Source organism: Hyperoodon ampullatus, assembly GCF_949752795.1.
Source record: "Hyperoodon ampullatus genome assembly, chromosome: 15".
Classification (NCBI taxonomy): Eukaryota; Metazoa; Chordata; class Mammalia; order Artiodactyla; family Ziphiidae; genus Hyperoodon; species Hyperoodon ampullatus.
Genome location: NC_136928.1, coordinates 15951618 through 15976543, shown reverse-complemented (window position 1 = coordinate 15976543; position 24926 = coordinate 15951618). Strand labels below are relative to the sequence as shown.

The 24926-nt window shown below is 43.8% G+C and overlaps 1 protein-coding gene across 1 annotated transcript in view; it reads right to left on the bottom strand.

Annotated features, from left to right (window-relative positions):
* Positions 1–24926, bottom strand: part of VWA3B (von Willebrand factor A domain containing 3B) — a gene marked incomplete at both ends in the record, with an annotated part of 217727 nt that overhangs the window by 2163 nt on the left and 190638 nt on the right. The window contains 4 exon segments of the mRNA XM_079721376.1: positions 7374–7474; positions 9748–9885; positions 11071–11195; positions 18403–18514. Coding sequence (XP_079577502.1) covers positions 7374–7474; positions 9748–9885; positions 11071–11195; positions 18403–18514 — 476 coding nt within the window.

Here is a 24926-nt window from a genome sequence, read left to right as displayed (position 1 = left end):
GTCCGTGTCCATGGGTGCAGAGTTTCAATTTGAGAAATTGAAACAAAGCTCTGGAGATGAATGGTGGTGATGGTTGCACAACCATGTGGATGTACTTAATGCCACTGAACTGCATGCTTAAAAATGGTTAAAAGGGTCAATTTTATGTTATGTATATTTTACTACAAAAAAAAAGTTGGCCTTAGCAATAGCAGTAGCATTGGAAAAAGGCTTCCCAGGAGGCCACCAACAAGATTATCTTTAAATATAAGGCCAGCGCCTATGTGGATGGGTAAGTTCTGTGAGGCCAGGTTCTCAGAGACTCAACTTGAAATCACGCTGCAAGACTGTAATCACCAACCCTGTTCTTTGAAATCTAAAATCTTACCCACCACACTACCATCAATTCTCCCACAAATCGCTACCCTGCTCCAGAGGAGACTAAGTTGATACATACTATTTCCTTTTCAGAGGTTTTCTCTGTTTCCCATATATTAGAATTGGCCGCAGTCCAGTCTATAACCTATCAGCTCTCCGACAGAAGAGCAGCAAGGAAGGAATGCGAAGAAGAGAGTTTTCCGGGTGTACTAAAGGCACCCAAAGAGTAAGGTAGAGGAGGGGCCTACCTGCCCACCTGAAGGACACTAGGAGATGATCTTGGAAGGAACCCAGGAAGAAGAGCATGAAAGACCAAGAAGCAATGTGTGTCCAGCCCTCCCTCAGTAGGGGGTTGGTCACATAAGTGGTGGACCACCTGAACAATTAAATTTGAGGCAGGCAATAATGAAACAAGAAGTGCCCTTGTCATGTAAAGATGCAAGTAATATATTAAGTAGAAAAAAATGGTGCAAAACAGAATGTATGTTACATGTTCATTTCTGTTATTAAGATTGTGAATATGGGGGATGATTGGAAACCTTCACATCCATCTCTTAATAGTTGCCTCAGAGAAATGGATTCCAGGAGAACTGTCACTTTCTCCACATTAAGAAATCTTTTTTCAACTGTCATAAATGATTAAGAGAAACAAAGGTTTCTATTTTGAGGAAAAAGAAGCAAAATAGCAGAGAAAACACTCTAGAACGATATACATCAAAATGCAAATGGTGATTACTCTTGAAATGTGGAACTACGGATGGTTTTTATATTCCTTTTGTTTTTTGCTTTCAATTCCTAAATTATATTAACTATGCATTACTTTTTGAATAAGAATAAAACAGTATAAGTTAGCATGATTCGAATAAAAATGGGCCGGGATTTTGATCAAGGAAAAGCCTTTACATCAACCAAGCAGATGCTGCTAGGCCACCCTATTATATTCCCCAGAATGACTGATGTAGACCAAATTCAAGATATTCCACAAGGAAATGTCCTCTTATAGGATGGGGGAGCAGGGTAGGTGTGAATCTGATGTGAAAGCTCTTATCCACACCCCCCGGCCCCCCACGCACCCTCACTCTGCTCTGTGGGAAGGGGAAGGGTGGCCGTGCTCCCAACTTCAGCCAGTGGACATTCTCCACCAGCACACCTGGAAGGGCCCTGCTAAATGGCTTTCTTTTGCCCTATTTCATGCCAAAACTGAGTTAGATTTAGTGCCCTATTAATTATTTTAGGCTACAGAGTTGGTCAACACTGCAGGGGATCGTGGAGGAGCCAGGCACTGTGCCTTCACGGGCTCTTCAGAGCAGCTCGTTCCACTTTGGGGAAGAGTTCTGAGCATCCTGTCCATGCTCTCCTTGGGTCAAAATCCACCGCATTCACCTGACCGGGCATTGTCAGTTTGCCCATATTCTTGCTGGTTCCCTGAGGCCTCATGTCTATTCTGCCCTAAGTGTGTCTCTGTTGGCAAGGCCATCCTAGAATATGAAGAACAGGAGGATGTCTGGGGTAGGCACCGGATAGACATTTGATGAGGACCAGGAGGCCCCTGAGTTTTAACAACGGAAGGGGCATAAAAAGGAGAGACTGATAAGAAAAGGCAGTTTTTGCTGTCCAGGTTGCTCTCACCGGCCCTCAGGGGTAACGAACCACCATGACTCTCTGTGTTCTTGTCCCAAGTACCAGCACGCCTTCTGAGGACAGGCAATGGCACCTGTCCCTCTGGATAAGGTAGGACACTCACAGACAGGGTTATGGCGGAACTGCTTGTTTTCCAGGCCTTAGGAAATGGGGCTCCTGATCTGACCAGAAGGGACCGAGGGAGCTAATGACATACACAGGCTTAATGATTTCCAGAGGCACAGCTCCTTCTAAGGGAAAAATAGTCAGTAGTGACCGGGTGAGAGGATGGGAAGTGATTCATCTCAGAGGCAGCACTGAATCTTGAAGTTTTAATCGATGACTTAATATCCCTGCTGTCAGGAAGGCAATGTGAGGCCAGGCTACATGGATAAGGGGAGGAGGGTTCAACAATATGGGAATTATCATTTCCTTTGGGGGCACAGTCCTAAATCCGAATAGCTTGATGGAAAATTGCTAAACTGCTCAAAGAAAGGTATCGAGAGGCTAATATTTTGTGTAATAGGAATTAAGAGCTGGCTGCAGACCCAGACAAACCACATCAGAATGCTGGGAGGGGGCTCTCCCCTCCAGGATTCTCCTACCCAGCCACGTCCCCAAGACCACACGGTTACAATCGTGCACCCAGGGAAGAACACTCTCGTCTTCAGGATCTCACTGCCCAGCAACCTCCTTCAGACGCCCAGTGATTTTTCCGGAGCACAGAGAAAATGATTAGTCCAATCTGGTTTTCCTGTGATCCCATTTAGAATGCTGATCATTTTTTCGAGAAATCAAACTCCCTCTGTGGTGAACCTTCTTAAAGAGGAAACTTGAAGGTAATTTGCCCAAGCCTTGTTCTGTCAACAAGGAAGGGAGGATGGATTCCAGCTCGGCTGGGAGGGGTTTCCTGCCAGTTACATGGCACCAGAGGCGCCCTGCCCAGAGGAGCACGTGGTCCCCACCTGTGGGTGGTTGAGTAACACCTGCTAGAGGCACTTCCCTTCAATGGAGAAAACCGGACGTCAGAGCATTAAGCCCACCAAACACGCTTTCCCTGAAGGAGCCGGAGGCCGCAGCCTTCTGATGTGAACAGGACCCCAGGGGAGGTAGTCAGGGAAGACCTCGTGCTGTGAATCTCCTGCCTGGCAAGGAGGGAGGATGCCAAAATGAAGGAAAATTCCTTCTGGCCCCCTTGCTTTTTGGAGTTAGGAGAAATTACATGTGTGTTCTCTAAATGGAGAAAGTTACTGACAGGTTAGGGAATATTTTCATTCAGAACAGACATCTCTGATGGCACGAAATGCAGAAAAAGCTCAGGGACTTTACTGAAGGTAAGGCAAGGCAAGAGCAATCATTTCCCTCCACCAGACACACCTCTCTCAGTGGTGCCATCAGAGAATGCAATCATCAGGTTTCCAAGGAAAGAGAAAATTGGAAGAGCCTCACCTGACTCCACATCACAAACATGGTAATACTAAAACTCTCTCTTTAAGGACTAGTTATTTGGAATTTAGCAAAATGGGTAACATATTTTGCAAGACAACCTTGCTATAAGTCTTCAAGAATCATTTGTGTTGGGCTTCCCTGGTGGCGCAGTGGTTGAGAGTCCACCTGCCGATGCAGGGGATACGGGTTCGTGCCCCAGTCCGGGAAGATCCCACATGCCATGGAGCGGCTAAGCCCGTGAGCCATGGCCGCTGAGCCTGCGCGTCCGGAGCCTGTGCTCTGCAATGGGAGAGGCCACAATAGTGAGAGGCCCGTGTACCATAAAAAAAAAAAAAAAAAAAGAATCATTTGTGTAGAATTTTGAATTGAAAATGAAAATTTGTATCAGCTGTGGCCATATTCAATCAATTTTGAACCCTTTACCTTCCAAATACTTTTCTTCCAGCCTTTCACTGTGTACCAGCCTTGTTAGGAACCAGAGGAAGGGCTTGCAGAAAATACTCTCAGTGACCCCAAACTGAAGACCCCAAGAAGGAAGGAAAAGAGGAGGGGCGGAGGGTGGAGAGCTGGATGTCTGGCATCCTGCTCCACAGCTGTTTGGGGCCATATACCCCTTGTCTTACCAACCCCAAATGGATGGTTATAGTGGATTCAGTATTTTAAAATTAAATTTAGCCATATGATGTCCCGTTGAAGTTGTAACCTACAGTATATTTCTTTAATTAGCCCATGAAGAAAGCACCATGATTTTTTTTTTTTAATGGTCTCATCTGGGGTAAGAGTGTGAAGATTACTAAAGAACAACCAAAGGGAGGTGGCACATTTAGAAAGGAAGTGAGAAAGAGTTTCTGATGAGAAAGGACCTACCGGAAGGAAATCCCAGTGTAGATACAAAATAAGACCTACCCCTTTATTCTGTGTGCTCACATCTACCAGCCCTGATTATGGAAACAGAGACAGATTAAGCTCTGAACGTAGCGGGCTGGATGTGACCTCTGTTTAGGAGAATTAAATGCAGTCTCTTTCTAGCGGAGAGGCAGCTAGAGCAACAAAACAGTGGAAATTACAATGGGAGATAAGGGGGTCAATGAACGCTTCCGCTGTGTAAAGCCCCAGGAGCTGGGGTAGGCAACTAGCAGCAGAGCTTTAAATAAGGCCTGGGGTAGTACTAAGGCAGAAAATAATGAAAGGTTTTTCTCAGCATAGAAAGAACTGAATTTTAATTCTAAAATAGTGATTGATAATACTGAGTTTAGTGAAGATGGTACCTAGACAATACCTAGACATGTGTATCCATAGTCCTTTATAATGTACTGTAATTTGGATATCATATTGTTTGAGTAGGATTTTGATACCAAGAAAAGTGCTCTTATTTAAAATGATATATTCATCTAGAAAAAGACTGAAGGATTGTAGAATATATTTTCAACAATCATACCTAATAGAAGCTTCTCTGTGGAACTACATGCCCCTCAAGGAGCCTTGCTGGGCGTCCCCTAGTATTTGTGTGTTCATTGGTTCATTCTTCAAAGAGTCCTCGGGTACATCCTGTGGGCTGGACCCTGGCAACCAGGATTTAGAAGCAGATAGAACCTTGCCCCCGCTTTCAAGGACTGACGCCTAGTAGGGATGATGGTCCTGAAAGTACATGGCCCAACACAAGGTAAAATTCCTATAATAAAAACATCTACACAGGGCTTCCCTGGTGGCGCAGTGGTTGAGAGTCTGCCTGCCGATGCAGGGGACACGGGTTCGTGTCCCGGTCCGGGAGGATCCCACATGCCGCGGAGCGGCTGGGCCCGTGAGCCATGGCCGCTGAGCCTGCGCGTCCGGAGCCTGTGCTCCGCAACGGGAGAGGCCACAACAGTGAGAGGCCTGCGTACTGCAAAACAAACAAACAAACAAACAAAACATCTACAGGATGCAGTGGATCACCTCACCACACAGGGCTGGAGTCCTGGAACACAGGGCTTGTGTACAATGTTGGAGTTCCCCAGGTGGCCAAGGGCAAGAATAGCATTCCAGGGAGGAGATACTTAAGTCTCTGCAAAGGCACAGAGCCTTGAAAAAGCACAGCATGGGAAAAAAACTGCAAGGTTTTTTTTTTTTTTTTTGCGGTATGCGGGCCTTTCACTGTTGTGGCCTCTCCCGTTGCGGAGCACAGGCTCCGGACGCGCAGGCCCCGGATGCACAGGCCCAGTGGCCATGGCTCACGGGCCCAGCTGCTCCGCAGCATGTGTGATCTTCCCAGACCAGGGCACGAACCCATCTCCCCTGCATCGGCAGGCGGACTCTCAACCACTGTGCCACCAGGGAAGCCCTGCAAGTTTTTTTAATGGTTAGTTTACAAATTTAGTATGGTTAGTGTGCAGAGGGGCTTTTGGGAGGTTTGTTGGGGAGTGGCTAGGGGAGAAGTAAGGCCAGCTAGGCAGGCCTGGTTCAGGGCAACAAAAGGCTAAGCTAGGATAAGAAGAGGGATGGGTGGGGGTCGTGGGGGAGGGGCTAGAGCAGATTTACATGTGAGGAAGATTCCTCTGCTCAGCACTTAGGGGAGATGGCGGGACCTCAGGGCAGGAGGAGGTGGGAGGAGGAGGCCTCAGGAAATGAGAGCACTTGTGCAGCCGAGCTGAAAATATTTGCAAGCTGTTTACGGAATGTGTATGTCTCTAAATAAATCCACTTCTTACCTATCACTTTGTCTCTTCACTGAATTCTTTCTGTGATGCGACATAAAGAACCTGAGCTTCCAGGTGTGTGAGACCAGGTGTGTGATCTCAGTTAAAATACAGTGGGTTCAACTCCCAATCTGGATTTTGGTTGGATTCGATCCCAGCCCGTGGGTTCAAGTCCCAGTCTGAGTTGTGCGGTTTCAGATGTGGGTGGCGAAGGGAGAGGAGGGTGCTGGGTCACACTGCAGCAGGCAAGGAGGTCTAGTTATTTAGGATCGTGTGTGCACACGTGCATGTGTGTGTGCAAACAGAAGAGGCAATTTTGGGGTTTTGCAGAGGTGAAGGAATTGGTGGAGAGGAGCTAAGGAGAGAGGGGAGGAGAGTCCAGGGGTAAATCACAGAGCAGGGACCTGGGCAGTGGGGGACAGGCCTGCTGGACGGATCAGCATCGGAGGAGGAGGGACTCTGACATCAGGGGGAGAGATCCAGGCTTCCACAAGCCCAGAGGTGAGGAAAGCAGCACAGGAAGAGAACGTCTGGTGGTTTCTGTTTATGAAGCACAAGGTGAGGCCACTGGGAGATTGAAGGTTGGCACCCAAAGACGGCTCAGCCCGTGCTCAAAATCCACCTTCACCTCCAAGGTCAGGGCTCTGACTCCAACTTTGATGCCCCTTGTTGGCCCCATGGACTTGGTCTCACCTGCTCTTCAGGCCTCAGCTTTTTCTTACTGATTTTACTTTAATCCACCTTTCCAGCTGTTAGTGATCCTGCTGCCTCAGATGAAAATGTGTTTACCCCACTGTCACCCCTGGAAATCACCACCCACCCACCCACACTCACCTGGGCACAGGCAAGCCAGGGCCAGCACCTCACTCTCACCCCCAACAGGGAGAGGTGATGGGTGATTAGTCCCAAGTGCAACTTAATCTAACCTGTGCTTTATAGTGAGGCTTCATTAGAAGACCTTGAATCCTTACAAATAAGAGGAAAATAATTCCTTCAGAGTCATGACAGGATTGAAAGCTTTGCTGAAGGGTCAGTAAAATACATAATGTTGAATTTGAGATTAGAACAAGATAGACAAATAACCAGCAGGTAAAAGCTGTGACGTTGAAGGGACAATCATCATAGACTAGCACTTTGGTAGGAAGTCCTCCACCTCTGCTTTTCTCCCCAAGTATGTAGAGATGGTGGATCTCAGATTAAAAGATTAAGAAACAGATTTAAAGTGCAAAGATATAAATAAAATTCAGAAAGTAGAAAGTTGGGTCCACTTACACTTTTGAATCCTCCTGAATTGGGGGAGACTTAATATGAGCACAAGAGAGAGCATGTTTGCTTTGGCTGATCTTAATAAGTGCACTCCGAGGGCAAAATTCCTGTAATAATACCAAAAGAGTTCATTCAACTTAAATCAGAAATGTCCACAATTCAGATGTAATTTTAATCTAGCTCAACCCACTGTAATAGCTACCAGCCATTATCCTGTTCCGGTGATACTTAAGAGGGCAGCGTAAATGCAGAGTCTAGCTTGATAATTTTACGCTGAATAAAAGTCATCATTGAGTCCTTCCTGTCATTTCTCCACATCCTGGATCATTTGTCAAGTCCACCATTTGTCAAGGTGTGTGTGTGTGTGTGTGTGTGCACGTGCATCCACTGATGTACACGCGTGCACACACACACAGACACACACCTTCATATAACCACCTTCCTTTCTAGCTTAATTCCAGCCTTGGCCATCTCTTTCCTGGACTTATAACGTATCACCACCACCCCATGCTGTATGTCCCACTGTCAGCCCCTGGGTCTCCCAGAATTTCTATCAGAATTGTCCTCAGCATCCATCCCCAAGACCATGCCGTCTAGTCCAGGACCCCAGTGCCAAGGGGGGTAACCTCCAAGGTCCTTCCTGGGCTCTGAGGCTCTTCCTCAGGGATCCTGGGTCACCAGCTTCATCTCTCCCCACACCTGGGACCCACCCACGGGCATCTCATCAAACGTCCCTTGATCTGCTTTCTCCTCTCTTGCCTGGTAGATGTCCCTAGAGCAGGGCCACCTGGAAGCGGAGATGCTTCCCACCCGCTGCCCTTCCAGGCTCCTTCAATGTCATCCAAACAGCTCCAGGAAAGTCCATTATCTCTCACGGTTTTTCCTGGGTTGATGAGAAGATGCCCTTTCTCCCTCTTGTTCTGTCGGATGGGATACAGTGCTCCTGGGGCCACTGGCTCTGACAGCCTTCACTCATCCATCCTACATTTCATCCCTTCATCCTAAAATTCATTCATCATGACCCCGTCCCTGATGGACATACCCCATGCTACAGTCAAGAATCGATTAGAGAGTCACTTTGTTATACAGCAGAAACTAACACAACAATGTAAAACAATTATACTTCAATAAAGATGTTTAAAAAAAAAGAATTGATTAGATATTTTTGTTCTGTTTACTAGGCAGTTGGGCATAGACATTTAGAGTGCGGGCCACAGAACCAGACTGCCTGGGTTCAAATGCCTGTAACACCGCTCACCCTGGGTGTGACTTCACCTCTCTGCTTCAGGTTCCTTATCTGAAAATGGGGATAAGAGTACCAACCTCACAGTGTTCTGAGCAGCCAGCTGTTCACTATGTGTGAAGCACCTGGGTTAGTACCTGTGCCACATAGTAAGTGCTGAATAAGTTAGCACGACTCTTTCGTTTGCTGCTTTTCACTTGCCAATCCATTTTCCAGGCGTATTAAGTGGGCCATCAAAACATGTTATTTCCATTAGAAAACATCATTCATTCAAGTACCGTTTAAAGCAATTGGGAGAACTTGCTCTTCATCAGCAGTGGTACCAGGGATGCAAAGATGGATAGGACCCGGTCCCTGCCTTTAAGGAGTTGGGAGATTGGTGAGGGAGCCAGGGCAGGAGGAAGGCAGGACAGTGTGCAGGGGAACCTGAGGGCCTCAGCAGAAATCAGGCAGCGTCTTTGGGTGACAGCAGTTTTTATGGAAAGAAGATGGGGAGGGCGGTCCAGGAAGGGTTAAAACCCAGGGACTTGGGAAAGCCCACTGTGTTCGGGAAGCAGTGAACCTTCCATAGGGCTGGTAGCCAAGCTCACAGGGCAGGCGGGGGGTCGGGCTGGGCTTTTCCTTGAGGTTGCTGAGAAGTGTGTGTGTGCGCATGTGTGTAGGGGGGTGAGGGACAGGGGCCACGTCAGGTAGGCAAGTGACATTATCAGATTTGTAAACTGATAATGATTTTTTTCGAAAACTTTTAGGAAAAATACAGAGGGAACAGCAGCAGTAGCAGCAGGGAGAGAGAGTGGGGCTGTAAGAACCTGGGGAGGCTGTTGATGAAGCCAGAATTGGAGCGAGCCTCCCCAGACCCCAAACGTGGAACGAGAGCCCCAAAGACCATCTGACAGAGAGGAGTTAGGAGGCCAGGGCGACCTTAGCAAAGGCGGATTTTATGTTGTACAGCGGACAGAACTCTAACCACAGGGGGTGGACGTGCAGGGGGAATAGAAACAGCCAGGGAGATCGCTCTTCCGAGACATCTGGTGGTGCCAGGAGAGAGCCAGGCATTGCCTGCAAGAAAGGCAGGGGTAAAAGGAAGCCACTTTCTGCCTAGCGAGAATGTTCGTTTCTAAGTGAAAGTCTACTTACTCTCCGGTTGTTACATTTTAAAACTGTGTAGACTTTATCTTCAGCCACATCTGGATTTGGAACTGCTATGACAATGGCGGGGACATAGAAGTCAAATCTTCGGGGTATCACAATTTTGGCAAACACATAATCTCCAACCTGTAGATGAGAACATCTTTCACGGCAAATATTTTGCTTATCCATCTTAGAGACAATATGCATATAAGCTTGTTTTAAAACACCCCAAGATGACGAGCAAGTACTGATGCTAGAATTCAAAGACATGTTTTTTTCCTCAGTTGGAAAGAGTTGCTAGTTCCAAAATTCTCTGGGCTCATTGGGCCATAGCTGGAATTTTGTGACCAGTTTGGGGAAGCCGCATTTTAGCAGGGCTTCCCCTGACAAGGGTCTCAGGGACAGTCAGCCAGATGGTGAGGGGTCTGGAAACCATATCTTACAAAGACTGGTTGAAGGAAGCTGTCATGTTTCACATGAGGACCTGGGAGAGAATGGACGGTGCCCTCCTGTGTCTGAAGGGTTGTCAGAGACAGAGGACAGGAGCAGATTTCTTTAATGTGGTTCCCAAGCTCACACCTGGAATCCATGGGACAAAGGCACAAGAGAGAACTTCCAGCAGAAAGAGAGTCTTGTGAAGGGACATACAAAGCTGCAGGGCATCTGTCAGATGGAGAGGATTCACGGTCGGGGGAAAGTGCACTGATGTGCCCTCTGAGTCTGCCCAGGGGAGGTGGGAACAGACAACCAATGTGAATCCTATGAGCACTCCTCAGCACTCTTCCTCCTGGCTCACACTATCCAAGAAACAACAGCAGTGCAGCTTTGGGGGGTTTTCTCTCTACACTCTCGCCTTGGTGCGGGGATGAGGATAGCACAGGAGGATGTGCCAGACACGGCGCAGCTCTGATGAATTTATAAGCAGATGAGAACACATCAGCCCGGCTCACCCCTGGAATGCATGTTCAGGGGTAACTGCATTATGGCATCAAGGTCTGGCATCAACTGACTACAACGTCAAGGAAAGGGCTACCTCTGCCTTTGTTATTACATCTGTTTTAGTATAATCTTCTGCAGTGAAAGCTTCAAGAGCACCAGCAGTTACAGCAACTCCCGCCCATGACCATCTATTGTCTGTAAAGCAACAAGAGCCTCAGGGGCAATGCAAGCAGGTCTGTGCAGTCCTGAGCTATTTAACGGGGCGTTAGCAGATCAGGGTCAGGAGCAAAGAAATTGCTAGGCAAGGGGTCATAGGAACAGGGGTCACTGTTATCCAGAGCTCTAGGAACGGTGAAAAGGGGGCCAGGAGCAGATGGCTGGAGCAGGTACCTGGAGCAGTGGGCAGGGCATGGCGCCCCCCACAGGTGTGATGAACGAGATGGGCACGACCTTGGTGTTTCCATACCTGAAGCCCACGAGCGCGTGGGCGGGGCTCACACGCTTCTTCACAACCCCTGTAAAGAATCACATTTAAAATAAAACAGAAAGGCAATGCCTATTCCCTTAGGCTTGCCCCATCCTGTTGGTCAAGCTAAGTTACAGCACTTTGCCTGCTTACATCAGTGTGCCCCTTGGTTTCTCCACCAGATAACACTGGATACTCTATGATGCCTGCTGGGGTTGACCAACTCAGAGTGCAGTGCCATGCTCTGCTCTAGAGCTGAGCTGGGAAGCTAAGAGAATGCGTGGAAACTTGTTCAACCAGCATTACCAGCAGCCATCCTGCTGGGTACAGTGTTTCTAGAAATATCCTTTCCCTGGACACTTCCTAACGTCTGATTCCCTTATTTATTTTAGTCATATTTCCTTCTATAATACTTGGAGACAGAAAATCGTTGTTAGTATACACACTACTATATATAAAATAAATAACTAATAAGGACCTACTGTCCAGCACAGGGAACACTACTCAGTACTCTGTAATGACCTATATGGGAACAGAATCTAAAAAAGAGTGGATGTAGGTATATGTATAACTGATTCACTTTGCTGTACACCTGAAATTAACACAACATTGTAAATCAACTATACTCCAATAAAAATTTAAAAAAGGAAAATCATTGTTAAATTGTGAAAGTGAAAGGAAATATGAATTTTCATCCTCAGCTTTTCATCTAATATTACACACCCCATAGTGTCTCTAAAATGTACAATCAGAAAAGGAAGAAAAAAAGAAGTAAGCAGTTTTCTTGCCTTTTAGTTATGTGCAGAGATTATTGTAACAGGAAAAGAAAATATTGGTGTTAAGGTTCACATATTTTGTCATTTATCCTAGTTGAAATTTATTATATTTTCCCATTTAAAAGGGATTATAAATACTGGGGGGACATTTTGACTTCCCCGGCAGTAACAGCTGCACTTGGACCCCCTAGTTTGAGACAGAAATGTGCTCATCCCCACTGGGCTCCCACAGCATGAGTGCCCGGCATCCTCGCCCCAGCTCACACACCGGCGTTGGCAAAGTCCTATATGCTTTCAGGTGGCAAAGAAACGGCTGCTGATTTTCATCTCAAGTCCAGGTGTCTTGTTTTAAATGGCCAAAGAAACTGAAAACTTACTTTTTTAAAAAACACCACACACACATGAAAACCAGCTTTATATTGTCTGTTTTCTTATTGGACTAAATGTTCCGTTTGGTTTCTGAAATATTCTTTACACATGGTTCACACATTTTCTACCATAAACTGACTCTACCCTTTTAATTAGGAAAACTAACACTACTTTTTAGAAAGAATTCCTATTATGAAAACAAAGAACCCCTCTGAGTTGAGGAGAATCCTAGCATCCCCAGCACACAAGCCCATCCCAACCCACCCCGACCCTGGCCCTGACCCAGGCAGGCGTAAAGGTCTGGGCTGCCAAGATGACCTTGTTGGCCAGTGGGACCCTCCTCAAATTCTTAGCCTTTGGGACTTTGTAGAATCCAGTCTTAAACCTGGGATGCAGTTTTTCAGGTATCTGCCTCAGGTGAGTAGCTGTGCGACTGTATGGCCCGCAGCGTCTAAGCCATGTATCGGCTGCCTTTTACAGAAGAAGGCTGCCGACCCCTGCTCGAGATCGTTAGACCTAGACTTTTGGTATGTTACTACCAGCTTTTTTTTTTTTTTAATCTCTTTCCTCATCTTTTATTCTGATAACAAGCAAAATAGCTCACTTAGTGTCTTGTATTCTTTTTTTTTGAATTTTATTTTATTTATTTTTTATACAGCAGGTTCTTATTAGTCATCCATTTTATACATATCAGTGTATACATGTCAATCCCAATCTCCCAGTTCATCCCACCACCACCTCCCCCCGCCACTTCCCCCCTTGGTGTCCATACATTTGTTCTCTACATCTGTGTCTCTATTTCTGCCCTGCAAACAGGTTCATCTGTACCATTTTTCTAGGTTCCACATATATGCGTTAATACACGATATTTGTTTTTCTCTTTCTGACTTACTTCACTCTGTATGACACTCTCTAGATCCATCCACGTCTCTACAAATGACCCAATTTTGTTCCTTTCTATGGCTGAGTAATATTCCATTGTGTATATGTACCACATCTTCTTTATCCATTCGTCTGTCGATGGGCATTTAGACTACCAGCTCTTTTATGTTCCAATCTCTGCAGGTGTGGACCTTTGTTCGCCTCCAGAAATTAGTGTAGTTTCTTCCAATCTAACTCTAGAACTAGCCTCACGGTGTTGACACCTGGCTGTCCTCCGAGGCGGGAGGACCCAGAGCTTCTGGCCTGTTCGGTCGTGGCTCAGCCTCTGCACTTACCCCTTCTCCACCTCAGTAAGGAGTTGCTACCATTTCTAGGCCCCGATTCAAGATCAGCTTCCGATTTCTGGCTGCCCTTACACTGCTGTTTCTCTTTGCCCTCAGCCTCAGAGAGGTGAGATGGTGTTTCCTGCTCTGAAACGTCTCCTGGGACATGTTACGTGGACTGGGCTCTGGAGGTTGGACCAGCAGGCAGAAAGAAGCATCTCTACTCCGTCATCTTCCTGGGTACGAGTCGGCCTCCCCACCTCAGCCAGGGGGCTCTCCTGTACCCAGGTGCGGGGGAAAAGGGGGCACACCTTAGTTGAAACCCTCAGCAAAAACACTGCCTATGCCCAGAGGCCAGGGGAGTGAAGAAACAGTCTAGGCAGACAGCATGGGTGAGTTCATTTGGTGAAAGAAGCAGGAATGGTTTTCAATCTTCGCTCCAAACAGGAATTTCTCAGGCTGGAGAGTGGATTTTTTTTTTTAACCTCCGGCTATAAGAACCTTCTGATATTCACAGCCCGGCTCGAATCCCATTTCCTGAAAAAGGCGTCAGTTCTGCTCCACCAGAAGCATCCCCTCCACCTGCCCCCCTCCACTGAATGCCAGCCTACACGTCTAGTCATCACATTCTCTTCTTCTTTAGTCTCAGAGGTTTCCTTTATAGCCCACTGTTTTGCCTTTTCAAATTGCTCTTAAAGTTTTAAAACTGTTGTTAAAGTTTTTAAACTGCAAGCAGCTCCCTCTACTCCCAGGTGAGTTGTTTATATCTCCCAAGAGGAGATAATAGAAATACTCTACAGGTAATGAACACTTTCCAATTTCAAGATGCTGTACATTATCATATTTAATCTACATCATGATCTTATGGGGGTTTAACTGTTTTAAATCTCATTTGGCAAGATATGGAAACAGGCTCAGAGAACTTCAGTGATTCCAGTCACATGGCTGGTAGAGGCAAGAAGCAGACTTCGAATAAATAAAAACTTAGGATTGTCTGACCCTGAATCATGACCCCTAAGAAAGTATTCAGTCCTCCCCTGCCCCAGCCTTTTTCTTCCGTTATAACTTGTTCCAACGACATAGTGCAGAAATCTTGCGGCCCAGACTTTCCATCACTGTGAATTTCCTGAGATAAAATGCTGCTTCTTGCTGAACAATGGGAAGGATGATCCAATTCCTACAAATAACGATTTAAAATAAGGTTCTGAAGTGTGTCTGCCTCCTTGCCTTTCAGCATCCTAATAAGCCAGTCCATCAGCTTGTCCCTTCTGTTCTGCACAACGCAATCCTTCCTCAACTAGTGAATCCACACTGACCCCTGAATGGAGTTAGTCATACGGAAGTCCCTGCCCTGATTCCCAAGGATGGCAGCTACAACTGGGTCAGTTCTGCTCCAGTGTAGACCTGGCCTTGACTAATGGATGCTCTGATCCCATTGCTCCAAAGCCACCTTCTGCTCAGGTACATTTTAAAGCTATTTTTCATTAAAAACATTTAGGAGGTTTTGAACAAAAGTTATCAGAAAAGGAGTCATCAGTGAATATCATGCCACAAAACTCTATGTGGCCTTCTTTTTTGTAAGGGGTAAAAATAGTAATCTGCAGTGACCAGGTGATCTAAATGAACATCACTAATGAGGGCACGTGGACATCATGTGCCTTTGGATAGGTTGCCCTGAGAGGGATGTGGCATCAATGATATCACATAACATTTTGGCTGGAAACACATAACCCAAATCTAATTTAACCCAAATTGAGGAACATTCCATAACATAATTGGCCTTACTGTTAAATAGTGTCAGTATCATGAAAGATGATGGAAAAGGCTAGAGAATGATTCTAGATTAAAGAAGACTAAAGAGAAATAACTAAATGCAATAACAATTATGAATTGGGACCTATACTAGAGGAAAAAAATGCTATAAAGGCTATTCTTGGGACAATTAACCAAATTGAAATATATAGATAAAACTATATAATATCAACATCCCTGAATTTTATAACTTGACTGTAGTAATATTAAGAGAATACTCTTGTTCTTGAGAAATACATGTATTAAGGGGCAAAGGGGTATGATGTTACCTAATCTCAAAAGTTCAGGAAAAAATAATGTGTGTGTTACGGTAGAGGGAAGGAGACAGAGAGACAGAGAACGGAAAAATAAAATAATAAATTGGTAAAATAAATGTGACAAAATGTTAAAAATTGGTAAATCTGGGTAAAAGTATACAGGAGTTCTCTATTATTCTTGCAAATTTTCTGGAAGTTTAAAATTATTTTTTTTTGAAAAAATAACTCTATGAGGGTAAAATAGAGTTGAAGTGCCCAGTTAAAGAAAACATACATTAACTTTGTAGGGGGGAGGGGAGTGTAAAGGGGGGCTGTGGGGAGGGAAACAGAAACTAAGTCCATCCTTAACCGATGCATCATCATTTAATTCAGCTGAGTCAATATTTACTAACTCGCCACTAATCAAAATAACTGATTATATGACTAAATTCAAGTGTTTATGTTATTAGCTTTTTTTTTTTTTCTGGCCACACTACGTGGCTTGCAGGATCTTAGTTCCCTGACCAGGGACTGACTGAACCCGGGCCCTGGCAGTGAACGTGCCAAGACCTAACCACTTACCACTTGACTGCCAGGGGATTCCCATCAAATATTTATTACCTTTCAAGTGACTTACCTGAGCCACAGATTAAAAATTCCCAAATAGCCAAATCCCATGGAGCTATTAGGACTGTGTGCTGTCTGCTTCTAGCTGCATACTTAAAAACAACCAGGGCAATAATCATTGCTGGCATGGCCTTAGGTATTGCATGTGGCTATGTGTTACCTGTTTCCTCTACTTCCCCAGATCAGCAGCGGTAGGTCTTCTGCATTTCCTTATCACACAGGGATGGTTGGGGGAAAAGTTTGAGCAATATTATTTTTTTCTGGGACCCTGGCCAGCAAACTGATCTCAAGCCCTAGTCCAGCCATTTGGAATCCTGTCATTTTCAGCATTTTCATTCAACTGCTAAATTAGCCTTGGATCCTGCTCCATGGCTCAGATTCAGAAAACCAAGCACGGGTGGCCTCCTATGATCACCTCTCAGCAAATCTAAGCCCCAGAGAAATAGGAGGTTCTCAGGCCCTGCTCTGGCAAAGAAGAGTTTCATGCCTCAGCCTAGGAGCTCATCTCAAATGCCTGGATCCATTTTTCTCTCAACCAGTCAACTTCAAAGCACAGTTACCAAATTTCAAATAAAATATCCTAGTTATAAGTTCTACACATATGCCTGCTGGAAACCCAAACTCCTGATGAAGTATTTTTCTCACTTAAAAAGCAGATTAAATTAAGTTTAATAAAGAACTACTTAACTGGTGATTGACAGATAATGCCTACGTTAACATCAGCTATATTTTGAGGTACAGTCTTTCTGCTTGACAGCTCTTCCTCAGGGTTCTTTCTCTAAGCTCTCTTTCCCAATAGGCCTTTACCATGATTTCAATGACTACCTTTGTGCTGACGTGTCAAAACTCTCTATCTCCCGACAGATTTCGTCCTCCAGACTCTGGACCCATTATCTCCAATTGCTTCTCTGACAACTTTAGCGTCTTGTGGTGCACCTACAATTCGTCACGTCCCAGACACACCTCGTTATCTTCCTGTCCATACCACCATCTCCTATAGGTACCATCCTTTACCTTATGACCCAAGCCAGGGACCCGAGTGACATCCTAATCCGCTCCGTATATACTCTTCACACAGCGCTGGGAGGGATCCTTTTAAAACTTCAAGTGTGATTGTGTTTCTTCCTGCTTTAAATGTGACTCCCCAGTAAAGTTCAAACTTCCTAACATAACCCTTTATGAACAGCCACACACTCACCTCTCCGAAGAGCTTTCTTACTTTCTACCCTTCCTTTGCATTCTAGGTTCCAGCCATAATCTATTTTATTTCTCCAGGCATAAAATGTTTTTCTTCACCTCTAGATCTTCACACATATCATTTTCATTATTCATGAAGCTCTTGCTTAACTTCACCTGGCTGATTCCCTCAGGATCACATGCCCCAGAAAGTCTTGGGCAAACCTCTCGGGTCCAGTCTTCCTTCAAGGAAGAGGGTGTCATGGGCACTCCATCCTCAGGACTTGGTACTGCTGTTCCCTGTGTTTAGAACTCTCCCTGAGATAATCTCATGGCTCCTTTTTTTTTTTTTTTCGGTTCACGGGTCTCTCATTGTTGTGGCCTCTCCTGTTGCGGAGCACAGGCTCCGGACGCGCAGGCTCAGCGGCCATGGCTCACGGGCCCAGCTGCTCCGCGGCATGGGGGATCTTCCCGGACCGGGGCACGAACCCGTGTCCCCTGCATCAGCAGGCGGACTCTCAACCACTGTGCCACCAGGGAAGCCCTCGTGGCTCCTTTTTAAACTCCTTATTAATATGCCTTCCCTGGAAGCTCTTCCTTGACCACCATATCTAGAATCGCGAGCTTCACCTTTGACACGCTCAACCCTCTTCGTGGCTTCATTTCCCTTCATAGCCCTGTATCTGACACACTACGTATTTTACTTATTTGATTGCTTGTCTGTCTCCTCTACTTGCATGTAAGCTTCATGAAAACAAGGATTTTCTTCTGGGGTCTGCTCACTACGCTAGACCAGCACCTTAGGGATATTACATATGTGGAACATAGTAGGTATGCAGGAAAACTTTACTAAACAAAAGAAAGATTAAAGTAAGTTTTTCTGGCTGTGACTTCCCCACAAATATGGGGAGAAACTTCATCATTTCAATTTAGAAGTGGAATACCTCAGAAGAGCTCATGAAGTGTCAGTGTGCTAGGGAAAGCAGAGTGTGAGAACTTCTGGTTCCCAATATCATATTATGTAACAAAGGAATCTTACAAAATAAAATACCTACCTGGAAAATAAAAGCAATTTTCGTCACATCTTGCAATAACCTTCTGGCCTTTGAGTGGATCCAATTTTTTGGATTTGTTTTTCTTTGTTGAAGTTCCTTGAATTTTCTGTTGCTAAAAAAAAATAAAACATTAATAGTTGATAGAAAAAGTAAGTGCCGACAGTGAAAGTCACAGATACAGGATAGCGTGCGATTCTTTACTTAGAATCACACTGTTGAGGAATTACAGGACATGCATATACTGTATATTTACTCTGGAGTACTTTCTGTTCTATGCTGTTGGGAACAGGCTTTTAAAACTGAACTGATATGGGAAACACTGCACATAGAAAATGAGGCAGAATTTACAGTCTAAATCTAATCAAGCTTTGTTAAAACAAAACAAAAAAAGGCAGCCTTTTCCAGAGAATTTAAACAGGATCCAGAGTTTTAAACTATAATATTCAATATATGCATACACGATCCAAAATGCAACATACAAAAGAAGCAAGCAAACATAACCAATTCTCAAGGTAAAAGGAAATCAACAGATCACAGTATTTAGATGGCTCAGGTGTTGGAATAATCAGATTAAGATGCAGATCAGCAGTTACAACCATAGTACATGAGGTAAAGGTAAATACTCTTTTTTTTTTTTTTTGCAGTACACGGGCCTCTCACTGTTATGGCCTCTCCCATTGGGAGCACAGGCTCTGGACGCACAGTCTCAGTGGCCATGGCTTACGGGCCCAGCCGCTCCACGGCATGTGGGATCCTCCCGGACCAGGGCAGGAACCCGTGTCCCCTGCATCGGCAGGCGGACTCTCAACCACTGCGCCACCAGGGAAGCCCAGTAAATACTCTTGAAATGAACAGTAAGGTAGTTGTTTTCAGCAGAGAAAAAGGAACTATAAAAAAAAAATGGAAATTTTAGAAGTAAAAAAAAACAACAACAATATCTGGAAGGGCTAAATAGCAGAATTCATACGATGGAGGAAAGAGACCTGAAGACAAATGAACAGAAATCATCCAATCTGAAGAACAGAGAAAAAAAGATATTTAAAAATGAGCAAGGGCCTTTGTGTTCCAGATAACCCCTTCAAAGCCCAGCTCAGTTATAATCTCTCTGGGAAGACTTCAACCCCAGGCAGTTTCAGAAAAAACAAAGGAAAGTACTGCTCTGTTATTTCCAAATGCTACCACATGAATCAAGGCTTGGAGTGAATGTGATTGCTGTGTCCACTACAGGAAGAAACTGGTAGCTTCATTTTTGATCTGTAAAGTCCAATTCTATCTAAAGTCCTATTTTCTATGCTTGATGACTGATCATTAGTAGAAAGGCCCAATCTCCACTACTCCTCCAAAAAACCCCCAAAAGCCTCCATTCCATCATCCAGAAAAGTCATTATTTTTGATTTCCAATCAATGTGAGGACCAACGATCTTGTAAAATAAATTTAAAATGAATTACTAGAAAACAAAATAAAAAACAGACATATAGTGTTTGGGTTTCTAGGTAAAATCTATTTAAGAATTCTGAAAAGCGATTGGTAGCAAATGGGTTGGAAAAGAAGACAAGAATTCAAAGTACCACCAAATTGGTAGGGTGTTTACCATTTTTTTCCTCTGGTATTCCCTGGCCTGACCTCAAGACAGCCCAAAACACAGAAGTGGGCTCCAGGGTATAGACAGAGAGAGCTCTAAAAGAAGCCCTCTAGTTCTGGCTTGAGGATTGGGAAAAGGAACTCCTAACCCTTGGAGAGAATACAGAAATCCTTCTCCCCTTTCTCCCTCCATACTCAGACCTCAGTCCCTAAGCAATTCTATGCAGTGGCAGCAGTGTTGGCAATACGAGCCTGAAGGAGCCAAAACTCTGCAGGAGTGGAATCTTGCTCCAACAGGGCGGGTGAACCCCCACGATTCTCTCTCTCTATGTATCTAGCCTCTGTTTGGTCCCAAAGGCAAGCACAATATGTGGAAGCACATGACTGAGTTAGGGACATAAAACCCTGGATTTCTGGCTGAAGGACTGAAAAGAGGAACCCTAGGAAACCAGAAATTACTAGGAAGGTCACTTATATTAGAAAAGGGAAGGCCAAGTATTACCCCAATACCAAAACAGGCAAAGATACCACAAGAAAAAGAACACTACAGTCCTATATTCCTCATGAATATAGATGCAAAAATCTCTTAAGAAAATATCAGCCAAAAATCCAGCAACATATGAGAAGAATTATACACAATGACCAAGTAGGAGTTATCCAAGGAATGCAAAGCTAATTTAACATCCATAATTATGCATCCACAGTTAATGTAATACTCCAAATTAATATAGTAAAGAATAAAACCATATTATTATCTTAATGCATGAAGAAGGAGCATCTGACAAAATCCAACAGCCTTTCATGATGAAGACTCTCAACAAACCAGGAATAGAAGGAGACTTCCTCAACTTGATGAAAAGCATCTGTAAAAAGCCTACAGCAAGCATGACACTTAATGGTGAAATATGGGATGAATTCCCCTTAAGATCAGAAACAAGGCCAGGCACTCTTGCAACTTCTACTTAACATTGTACTTGATGTTCTAGCCAGTGCAATCAGGCAAGAAAAAAATAAAGGCATTCAAATTGGAAAGGAACAGGTAAAGTTGTCTTTCTTCATAAATGATATAATCCTATATGTGGAAAACCCTGGGGAAAGCACACAAACACTACTAGAGTTAACAAGTTCTGCAAGATGTCATGATGCAAGTTAAATATACAAAAAAGAAAAAATTGTATTTCTGTGTACTAATAATGAACAGTCTGAAAATAAAATTAAGAAAAGAATTCCATTTATAGAATCAAAAAGAACAGACTAAGGAATAAATTTATCAAAAATAAATGAAAAGCTCATACACTGAAAACTACAAAACACTGCTGAGAGAAATGAAAGATCTAAGAAGTTGAATATCATGGTCATGGACGAGAAGACTTGATATTGTTAAAATAGTCATTTTTACCAAACTGATCTATAGATTCTACATAAATCAAACAAAATCCCAGTATTTTTTTTTGCCAAAATTGAGATGCTGATCTTAAAATTTACACATAAATGTAAATGACCCAGAAGAGTCAAAATAATTTTGAAAAAGAACAAATCTGGCGGACTTACTCTTCTTAATTTCAAAACTTACTCTAAACCTTCAGTAATCAAGAAAGTGTGGCCCTGAATTAAGGACAGTCATATGATCAGTGGAACAGTATTCAGAGTCCAGAAATAAATCCTTACATTTATGGTCAATTGATTTTTGACACTTTGGAAAAGCTTTTGGCAGTTTCTTTAAAAATTAAACATAAACTTACTGTATGCCCTGGAAATACCACTATTAGACATCTAGCCAAGCGAAATAGAAATTTTTATCACACGAACACCTTTATGTGAATGTTCATATCAGCATTATTCACAGTAATGGAAAGATGGAAATAATCCAAACGTCAGTGAACTGGGGAAATGGGTAAACAAATGTGGTATATCAATGCAATGGAATATTACTCAGCCATTTATATATGAAACTTACAGAAAACACAAATTTATAGAGACAGAAATTGATTAGTGGTTACCTGGGGCTTGAGGTGTAAATGGAGACTGACTCCAAATAGGCATGAGGGATATTCTCTGGGTGATAGAAATGTTCTGAAACTGGGTTGTAGTGGTGGTTGAAGCTCTGTCAGTTTTGCTAAAAATCACTGAATTGAAATAGGTGAATTTTATGGTGTGAAAATTATATTTGTATACATCTGCCTTTTAAAAAAAGGTTAAAATAGGCAGCCATCTACTTCTTGTTTCCTCTGTGTAACTGCTCATGGTATTTTGCAGATAGTGGGCTGAAGAAATGAATGAACATAGAAGTTTCTGAATCTACTCTTAAATCAAAAAATAAACAAAATAGGCCTTTTTCTTCAAATTGCTATATTGTAGAAAATGGGGGTCTTCCCACCCAGATTTTTTTCATTTTTTTCTTTCTTGACCCTTAACTTATTAATTTTTGGATTTCTCAAAGAAATTAGTCCTCCAACCCAATCAAAGCACCCAATGACATCATTCACCAGCTTCTCATCTTTGCAGACCATCAAGTGCCCCTCTTCTCCATGATACAAAGCCAATATAAACTGTTTTCACATGCATTTTGATGCCATCTTTTTGCATTGCTATAGCTATATCATCAATAAAGTATTCGATGCATATTTTATGAGTTTATCTGCTGGCCTTCACTTAAGCAAGTCTCTAGTTTATGAGGCAATTGACAATAAAAATTTAAATAACTTCAGGTGGTGTGAACACCACTTACTCTTGGGTCATGATTCATGTTCAGTATGGTTTGGGCTCCTGAAACCTGCAGCTCATTTCCCTGGTGCCCTGATATAACTGAGCATTTTGCAGCCATCTATCATTTGTATCTGTTTGGTGATACTTTTCAGGTTCACTAAAAGAAATGGGAGTATGCTTTATTTCCTGGGAGCTGAAAAGTTAGAGCTAGGTCCTCAAGGAAGAAATAATGAACTAAGGGCTTAAAGTCTCTTGCAGGATGGTGGGATATGATCAAGTCTTCAGACCTGTGTTGCTTGTAGCCTATGTGGCCACTGACAAAAATATAAGATGAACACCACCCTTTTGTTTATGATGTTCCCATCTAGTTGAATTTTGCTGGGGACCCTCTATTCTCATAGAATTTCTATTTTTACCGATGTACTCAATACATCAAAGAGGATGGCCCAACATCATTGGTAGCTGGTGAATGTCATTTGCCTGTTCCTGGGCTTCACCCAGAGAAGAAACCTAAGCACTCCTTCCTGTGGGCAATCAGAATGACCTCCTGCCCATCTGAAATGGCCTCAAAGGGAGGAGACTGGACCAGGGGACAGGAGAAATGGGACTGGGTGCTGTCCAGGTGGCTGTGTGACTTTGGGCAGTCTATTAACATTTCTGGGCTTCAGTTTCTACATGTGCAAAATAAGGGGATAAAATAAATGATCTCTAACATCCTCTCATATCTGTCCAGGAGAGTCTAGGCCTTACTAGCCTTTCTGCAGTGCTGGAGAAACCATCAGGCTATGTGTGTACACGGACAGGAACACAAGCATGACACCCTTGCTTTTAGTTTTTACAATATAAGGGAAATGTAATGGCCAGAACTGTGACATGAATAGCAGTGTTTTCCATCATAATACCCCAAAGAGATGCCCACACCACAGTTTCCTACAGTCAGTTCCTCGATGGAAGATTCCATGTACAGTATATTCTCATTATTGATAGAATTTAGAATCTTGAGAATTTGGAATAAGCCAAATTAAATCAGCTGTTGCATAAACACCTCACCTGTACATAAAGTGAACAAAGCCAACTTACTTCACACCATCAGTGTTCATATCAAAGACCAATCAGCCAGGGAGGTGCTGTTGGTCCCTGAGGCATCAGACAGTCTTATCACCTCCAGACCAGTAACAACCTGTTATTAGAAAAGATGGCCACATCGATTCCAGAAAGCGATTTTTCCCCTTTAGATTTCATCAACAGACCAGACATTTGTTAGAACCTATGCCTAGATACATTTAAAACTCCTTTTCAAAATTCTAAATGAGTATAATCACATAATTTATTTAAATAGCCCCTTTTGATCTCTAGATTCCAAATACTGATTCTCTCAATATACTAGCCAGAAGCTAACCAATGTGATTACTTTCTACAGTTTCACATGTACAAATCTGTGAAGTCAGTTGCCAGAAATCATCAGGGAGCTTTTTTTTTTTTTTTTTTTCCATAGTTGTCACTCACTTCCCAATTCATCTGATATAGGAAAACCACTCACTCTGTGAGGACCTTCCCTGCAAGGGCAGCAGCAACGAATGGAAGCGATACAGAGGGCTGCCGGTGTTCAGTTTTAACACACTGAAAATGCCACCTAAGAAACTGCCTTTTTAAATCGCTGAAAAGTGTCACCTCCCATTCGAGTCATTCACACATCTGCGAGTTTACCTGAAAGAATCATTACAGCTAATAAAGGGCTTTGCACACTCACATTCACTCTGCTCTTGTTTCCAACAGTTACTACTATGGGCAAGAATTCATTTCTGGCTGTTTCCACAGCACGTAGCTTTATGGAAGGAACTGCTCACTGTACACTCAGTGATTCTTCCATATCCCTGCAGAGGCAACTCACCGACACCACAGATAGAGCAGAGAAGCCGTGGCGAAACAAACCAACAGGGCCAGCATTAATACAATGGTTCATTCACAGAAATAGAGCATTGGTCTTCCAGGATGGAAGGACATCGATCAGGGCAGCTAGACACACCATCCCTTCAGCCACAAAGTGGACAGCACCTTTCCAGAAAGATGATATCCCGCTGTTTTTGAGTCTTGCCGAAGACTTTAGAGACCCCTTACAGCCCCTACTAGAGGACATTAGCCTCCCTGCTCCTTTCCTGCCATCAGTCACCTATGCACGTGCACAATACAAGCATGCTACTGGGCTTTAGAATGAAATCTATAAGGACTTCCCTGG